Source organism: Atta cephalotes (genome assembly GCF_000143395.1).
Source record: "Atta cephalotes unplaced genomic scaffold scaffold00037, whole genome shotgun sequence".
Taxonomy (NCBI): domain Eukaryota; kingdom Metazoa; phylum Arthropoda; class Insecta; order Hymenoptera; family Formicidae; genus Atta; species Atta cephalotes.
In genome coordinates, this window is record NW_012130101.1 from 16513 (window position 1) to 25500 (window position 8988).

Sequence of the window (8988 nt, forward strand, 5' to 3'; positions counted from 1 at the left end):
CTATCGTCGTGTGTGTGTGTGTGTGTGTGTGTGTGTGTGTGTGTGTGTGTGTGTGCATGTGTCTGAAGACGAGAAGTTTCAAGATACTTCTGATACGCTTGGTCCAGGAATCTCCGTGCTTTGAGTCCGACTTCTAAGTCAACTTTTGTATGGGCTATTTGATTGTTAAGTGCGGCACTATGATTGCGTTAGAGTTCGATGATTTTATATATATATAAAACATTAATATATTTTTTTTAAGGAGGACTTACTGCTATTCAGTGAGTTTTGACTTTTTTGGAGATGATCTCGGATTATAGATGACTGGATATTTCGTAGATGATTGAATTAAAAAATCGCTTGATCAAACAGTCAAACGATTTTTATTCACTGGATTTCGATCGAGTGACTCGACCGTATCACGATTGCGAGATCTGATCGCGGATCACAACAAAAATCGGTTGAGAGATTTGATCGCGGACTGGCAGAATATCGGCTGGCTAGGTAACTTTGACTGAAACTGATAGCGGATCGGTAGAATTTCGTTGAGTTTTTGACTGATTAGTCGAAAACCGGCAGAGTGACCTTTCGTAACTGAACTCTGCGTCAACTTCTGCGTTCGTGAAGAGCCTCCTTTTATATTCGAGTTAATAATGCTATGTATGCAAGCCTTGCGTATGTTAATCTAATTTAGGATTACCGGTTGTGAATTGGATATTGGGATAAGTATCTAAAACATTATTAGTCATTTCTATCATCGATCATTTGCCGGATGTTCAATAGTTTAGAGCCACATTTATTAGACAACTACTTCAGTTTGTATATCCCTAATCTATTTACTTATTTTGTTCCTCGGGATAAAATTCTTCCATTCAATACTTGGTTCGAATATTTAATTCAACAACTTCATCCTGAGAGGATTAATTTATAAAGGCAAATGTTATTTGTCTCGTCACTATTGCAACTTCCTATAGTAGAAACAGATAATTTACAGGTAATACTTATTAAGAACTTTTATGATGAGGAAAATTTTCATCGAAGAAAAGAATTATGGAGTTTAGGCATAACAATGATTATAATTTTTCTGATTTTATACTTTATATTAATCAATAATATTTTTTAATTAATTTAAAATATTAAAATATCATTAAGATATTTTGAAACAAGAAAATTTATGACAAAGTTGCAAATCAGGATGGAACTCAGCTGAGTTGGCCATCTCTATATTCGGCGTTATCCGCAAAAAAGTCCTAAAAATGAAAATGTTATTATATATTCAGAATGCCAAATAGTTACATTTTGCATAAAAAGTTATATGATATACATATAATTTTATTATGTGTTATTATTATTTTGTATTATTATTTTACTCTTATCTTTATATTAATTTTTAATGTTATTTTAATGTTCGCGTAAAAGATATAAATAAATTTATCTAATTGGTTTACTCTTTTAAATTTATCCTAATCTTGCGATATTGATATTTTTTTGGGGTCCACAAAATATGTTTCTTGATTTCACATATACTTTTGTATAACTTCGACAGCTGTCATAACCGCTTACACATTGATAAATAGTGAATCCCTCTGAAAATTTTTGTATATTCCAAAAATTATCAAAAAAAAAACGTCACTACCTTTCTGTTTATGACTGCACAGTTCCAAACAAATGTTTATTAAACTTTCCTCATTTAGCTCGGATCCTCATACAAACAACAGCGTTTTGACATAGAGTACTGATTGGTGAAAAATCGATTGTGGGGATAAAATTTACCTCCATCACCCATTTTTCACTAATCAGCATTCAGTGTCAAAGCGCTATTGTCTGCCCTACTGCAAATTTTTACATGAAAAAATTCTTGTGAGATCTTCCAAGAAAATTTTTACATACGAATTTCGGACAGGAACATACAAGATTGTATAAGAATATATCGCATACGATATCTGTAAGTAAACCAAGAATTTTGCATGAATCTTACACCCATGGTTACATGAATCTTATAAGCATGTTACTTGACTCTTGCACGCATATACGGTTACAGTTATCTTATACGCAGATTACGCGAATTTCGCATAATGTATTATAAATTTTGCAAAAACATAATTGGAGTGTTATTATGAAAATATTACAAGAATACTATTGGAATTTTATGATTTATTGCTCGTATTCCAGTAAATAAAATGGAATGGGACAATCATGGAACGCTGAATGGAATTTAAAAAAATTCATTTTGGCTAAAAATTAATTCTTTTTACACAAATAACAGTTTTTTGATTAAAGAGGTTATAAGGGCATAAAACATATACATAATATTTATGTTTTAAACAAACTACATATATATTGTGTTCATAACATTCTGTTTTTATTGAGCAACATATTTTTGTAAATTATTTATTTTATTTGATATTAGTTTTATTGTAATAAACAAAAATTTTTTTAATAATAACAAAAATCTAAATTTGTTTATATAAATATTTTAAATATAAAAAATAACTTATGCAAAGTTTCATTGAAACCTCTTCACTTATTAGTTTCTAGCAATATTTTATTTATTTACTGAACAATTAATATCTGCATCTTAATGTAACTTTAGATAAATATTTTGAATTTATAAAATACTTAAAAAAAATTATATTTAAAAAAATGAGTTTTTTTATCATTATTTTATAATATATTTTCATATATTTTTATTAGAGTACAAATTTAAAAAACATTATAATTTTTATTGAAATAACTTTTGGTTCAGATGGTCACTGTCTTTAATCTTTTGTATTACTTTTAAATGCAATTTAGAATAATCTGTAATTTTTTCAAATAATTTTTAACATATTGCACAACCTCCTTAAATCAAACTTAATTTAGAAAAGAAGTCTAAAAAGCTAGTTATTATAACGAAATTATAATTTATCAATTTATTAAGCGATAATACGTTTCGATCTTTTATTCATGTTCAGTATCCTAACAAATTTTTTAATTTTTATTACTTCTTTTCATACGAGGTCTGTTCCAAAAGTATCCGACCTCTGCCTGTATCATGAGAAAGAGTTTCGAAATGATATTAACAAAGTAGTTTTCTTCCGAAGCAACGATCTTCTGCCAACGGTGCATCCATTTGCAAAAACAGCCCTGAAAATTATTTTTTGTAATAGCCAATAGTTCCTTCGTCGCATTTCGCTTTATTTCCTCAACATCGTCAAATCTTTTGTCCTTTAACGGATGTTTCAACTTAGGAAATAATTAAAAGTCACACAGGCTATATCTGAACTGTACAAAGATTGACAAAGTTGGACAATGTCGTGTTAGTCAATAAAAACTTCTGAATCAGGTGAAATGAATGAGTAGGTGCGTTATCATAATGCAACAACCAGTTCCCACTTTTCCAATTGCGGATGTTTTCTCCTCACTGCATCACGCAGTTTAAAAATTTCCAAATAATACTTCTTGTTTATTGTGCAACTTTGTGAAGCATATTCGTAATATACAACACCTTCTTGGTCGAAGAAAACAGTTTGAATTTTTGAACATTGCTTTCACGTTGCTCCAACTTAGCCGCGCTTTCTTGGGTTAAGGCTCTTCTCTCGTCGCCCATTGTGAAGATTGTACTTTTGTTTCAGGATTGTTGCCATAAATGTTTTATCATTAGTAACAAGCAACTCAGAATTTATTGATGGATTCCAAAATATCTTAGGCAATTTCAACTCGAGAATTCTTTTGATCTTCCATAAGCACTCGTGGAATTTTCAATCACGCAGCTCATTTTCAAATCTTCATTCAATATTTGAGAAACAATAGTTTTTGAGATCCCAAGATCTTCTTCTAACTCTCGCAGTTAAACGACAATTTTTGTTGATTGCGAATCACGTTCAGCACATGTTCCACGTTTTCTACTATTTTCGATGTTGAAGATCTGTCGAAACAAGGATCACTATTCATTGAGACGCGGCCATCTTTGAACTGTCTAAACCTTTCTTTTATTTGTGCGTCATTTATAGAATCATTATCATAAACTTGACGAATCATGCCAATTATTTTGGAACATGTGTGGCCAAGTTTTTGACAAAATTTAATACAAATTTTCTGCTCGTTCAGTCATTGTGAAATGCGACGCTCAGAATTTTCGACGCTCACATAACTGCGAACCATTGCCGACTGAACAGCTATTGGGTCGTACCATTTAGTGAGAATACTCTTAAGGTCCCCTAATACCCTAAATATTGAATACCTATTTTCCACAATAGAATGCCCAAGGACAAAGATATACGCAGAAGTCGGATACTTTTGGGACAGATCTCATATTCAATTCAGTTTCTGTTCATTCAATAATTCTATTTCATTTATTGAGATTGATATCTTATTATTTTTTTGAAGATCATGTAAAGAAATTATTTAATCAACCTACGGATAAAAAAACACCAATGTGATATCAGGTTAAAACACGCAATCAGCATTATCAGAACACAACATCGAAACAGGACATCAAATACTGTTTGACCACAATAACCAACATTACATCATACTTTCCAAATAGAGAAGCCATAGAGATACAAAAACATCCTAACAATCTAAATAGAGATAATGGCTACAACATAAATAAAATATGGAAAACCATTCTCCCGGTTATTGAAGACTGACCGATTTCCTCCATCTCTCCCCCCCTCTCCCCATCTACAATTCTCTTCTTTCCCTCCATCATTCGAACAAGTAGCGTAATATAAAAAAAGAACGAGGAACCCGGAGGAACAGCTCAGTACCAGGCTGCTCCTCGTCTTGATGAAATGGATTACAAGATTCACGAAACGTTGACATTCCAAGAATGGATCTGGACGCAGGAAACTCGCGAAACGCAATCTTTATAAAGAAATTATTTCTTAAGAGTATCTCATTGGGCTAAACAATTAAAATCTTTTTATTGCAATATAAACCATTGTGATTCCTATCGTCAAATTCCTGTACTAACTTGAAAGATAAATTATTTCGTAACTATATGTTTTTTAAGACTGATACGTGATCTTTCATGTACAATAATATTTAGGAATCATACATAATTAATATTATATTCTTAATTAATATTATATTCTTAATATATTATATTCTTCTCTTAATTAATATTATATTCTTAGATGATCCTATAAAGAAATTATTTTTTAAAAGTTTCTTATAAGGTCAGGCAAAATCCTTTCATTGATATAAATCGTGTTGTATGCGATTCATTCCAGATTCCTAAGATCAAGATTACTGTGAGATTCATATACAAATTATATAAGATTCTTATATAATTATATATTTAGTAATCTTAATTGATCACATACAACTCTTTTAAGATCTGGTACAAAAAACTTACAAAAATTTTCAATAGGGCATATGAGGATCCGGGCTTAGAAATTTATTTTTATAGATATCACACATTTTTTCCACTGACACAGAATGCACACAGATTGAATCAATACTTCAAGGGTCCCCCGTATCGTCTACATCGGACAGTGAGTTTGCATCACCTCTAGTTACCTTCTCTAAGTATCTCGTCATTAACTAACTATTTCTTATTAAAATTTAAAAACTAAACTTCGGACAAAATTTTGACAAAGGAAAAATCGTCTTAGAATTAAGAGAATATGACACTTTAAAGATAAACATTTATTCAAAATAATCTTGTATATTATTAATTCTAATCGCAAAATTATTAGGTATATACAATATACAACCTAAAATAATACTTATTTATCTTATACGTATAATAAATAATGTATTATTATATGCATATGAATAATTATGAGTATGAATAATTATTCACATATAAATAAGAATTATAATAATTCAGATGGTGTCATTCTGAAAATTGGCTTACATCAAGCGCAGAACAGAAGTACATTAAATCAAGAGGAAGGTACATCAACATTATACTTGATGATGAAGATTATGAATATATGAGCGGTCATGTGATCGATGGAAGAAATTTATTACCCGCGACAGGTTATTTAGGATTCGTTTGGCAAATGATTGGCATGATGAAAGGATCAATGTACACAACAATACCAATAGTCTTTCGAGATGTAAAATTTATTCGAGCTGCTCATTTGTCGAAAAATGATGCTACAGAACTATTTATTGCAATACAGAAAAGTATTTATTCAATGAGCGGTTTTAATTTTATATAGATAATCGGTATTTCCTATGAAATTTCTTAATGATATTCGATAGGTTTAATCTAAATCCTTAAATTAATGTATAAACATTTATTATTGTACAATATTTACAACAATATAGTTTAAAAATAATATCTAGATGTTTCCAATGAAATAGCGAATACCGATTACAATTAATGCATTATGATAACAAATCGCAGTATAGCCAAATATATGAAAATGTTACAGATGGACAGTTTGAAATAACTGATGGAGATAGCGTTCTTGTCACAGGTACAGCGTACGAGACAGAGAATCCAGAACAGGAAATGATTTCAATAGATTTATTACCGGAGAATAATGATGAAGAAGAATACATGACTGCACGAGATATCTATAAAGAGTTGAAATTGCGTGGATATCAGTACAGCGGCTGGTTTCGTGGATTAAAGAGTGCCTCTATTTCAGGAAGCCAAGGACAAATCATTTGGAAAAATAATTGGGTAACATTCATGGATACTATGTTACAGATGTTAATTATCGGATACGATACTAGGGATCTGTATGTTCCTACAAGTATTCAAAAATTAGTGATCAATCCAATGCTTCACGCATGTAAGCTACAGAACAACGCGGATGACGAAGATGTTCACACAACAGATATTGACAAACGTAATTCCATTACTTCCATTACTAAAAGTTTAATTCGTAAATATTGTGTATAAGATCTACATAATATATGAAGTGTATTATATTACTTATTTTATTGCAGTTTTACAGGCACGAATGTACAAAGAGATAAATACGATAAAAGCTGGTGGAGTAGAGATTCGAGGCATGAAAGCTACTCAGATCTCTCGCCGAAAATTAGAACAAGATGCTGTTATTGAGGAACATACATTTATAGCTCATTGTGATCACGCTAAGATTTCTTTGAACAAAGCAATTCGATTATCAGCTCAACTTGTATTGGAAGATCATCAAATTATCAAAGTGCGAGCTGTTGAGTTAGTGGAAGATGTCGATGATGTTGAATTAGAATATCTTTCATCATCACTGCTACTTGAGGCATTTGGTGACATGCCACTAATACAAGTAAATATCACTCTATTAACATCATCAAATCGTTTCAGACCAGAAGATTTACCGCAAAATTGTTCAATCAAAGATATTGAACAATCGTCTATAGATGACAAAGCTTTAATTGTTACTGGATTCAATCTTTTGACCAAACAACACGCATCGTTAGAGCGACTGTTGCCATTTTTGGGAGAGGGAGGTTATCTGCTGACTCGTGAGAAATGCGACATAATTGATTATAAAAAACGTTTGCAACAATATGAATTAAATGTCATTCTCGAAAAACGCACTGAAAAAGAAATAATTGTTTTATTGAAGAAAAAAGTTTTAATAAAAGAAAGGACTGTTGTTTATATAAGTAATGATAATTTTAATTGGTTGGAAAATTTAAAGTCGCTTGTAAGCGATAAGAAATTCGACAAGAATAGCAGAATTATAATTGTAGGAGAGGGAGACTTTGAATGTGGTTTATTAGGTTTTGTTAACTGTTTGAGAAAAGAGCCAGGTGGAGAACTTGTTAGAGGTGTGCTCCTTCAAGATGAGGAAGCACCTAAATTCTCTCTTGAAGATCCCTTCTATCTAGAGCAATTACAGAAAGATATGACCATTAATGTACTGCGATCTAATAAAACTTGGGGATCGTACAGACATTTGAAATTATCACAACCCGAAGCTAAACTTGTACCTACCGCTCATATCTGTCAAATGGTAAACATAAACTTTTTCAGCACATATTGGTCGTTCTTATAACATTATCTATCATTGTCTCTTATTATAATTTTATTTGTCGGACAGAGAATTGAATGCTCTTATGAAGCTTCTTTTTAAAATTCTGTTTTGTATATGTCATGTCATAAAAGAAATTTCATTTTTTCATAGGTTCGTGGTGATTTAAGTACACTTTGTTGGATAGAAAATAATCTATTAAACATGTGTTGTCGTGAGAATTTGGTGCATATTGTTTACTCATCTCTGAATTTTAAAGATATAATGTTTGCCACTGGTAAATTAACATTTCATCATGAGATGATTTTAGAAGGACGATTATTTCAATATCTTCCTCTTGGAATGGAATACGCGGGATTCAATGCTAACGGACAACGTATAATGGGAATTCGTGATACTAAGTATGTATTGATACAATAAATTATTATGCTGTGATCATAGAATAGACAGTAAAAAGTTTTTAGTAATTAAAAAGTTACGATAAATGTTCCGTATAGGAGAGCACTTTCTGACTTGACTTTGACATATGTGGTGAAAGTGGTCATGACTTCGAGTGACCTTCAAAAGTTTTAGTCTGCATTCGTTCTTTGTTAAAAAGTTATTAATAATCAAAGTTAATAATTATTGTACCAAAAGTTGGATGATTCTAAACAGGACAATGTTGAAACATGCAAGAGTATAATTATGGAAATTATACGCCCCTTAACTCGGAAGTGATCACGTACCGATCATTTTGCCATACTCTTCCGTTGTCTATTTATATCTTTCAATTTGTTGGTACTGTTATATTTTTATTTTTACATAAATATTTTTCGTATGGTATGCGAAAATAGATAACATAAACATACTTATATCTACATAAAATATGTTTGTAACGGTCTAAAAGACCGTAGCGCACGTACTTATATTAGTGTTTGTTATCTTCATCAGTCTCCACTATTATTATATTTTTATAAATAAACAATAAAATTATTATAATTTTCTTATATATGCATATATATATATATATATATATATATATATATATAGTATACTAGAGACTAGCCGAAACGGACAACCACCGAAGGGGTAAGGTAAGGAG

General features: G+C 30.8%; 1 protein-coding gene across 1 annotated transcript in view; it reads left to right on the top strand.

Annotated features, from left to right (window-relative positions):
- LOC105621803 (fatty acid synthase-like) overlaps positions 1-8988 on the top strand; it is a gene marked incomplete at its 5' end in the record, with an annotated part of 18890 nt that overhangs the window by 5886 nt on the left and 4016 nt on the right. Inside the window, 5 exons of the mRNA XM_012203255.1 lie at positions 4614-4647; positions 5794-6099; positions 6351-6773; positions 6874-7889; positions 8061-8308. Coding sequence (XP_012058645.1) covers positions 4614-4647; positions 5794-6099; positions 6351-6773; positions 6874-7889; positions 8061-8308 — 2027 coding nt within the window. The remainder of the gene's footprint in view (positions 1-4613; positions 4648-5793; positions 6100-6350; positions 6774-6873; positions 7890-8060; positions 8309-8988) is intronic.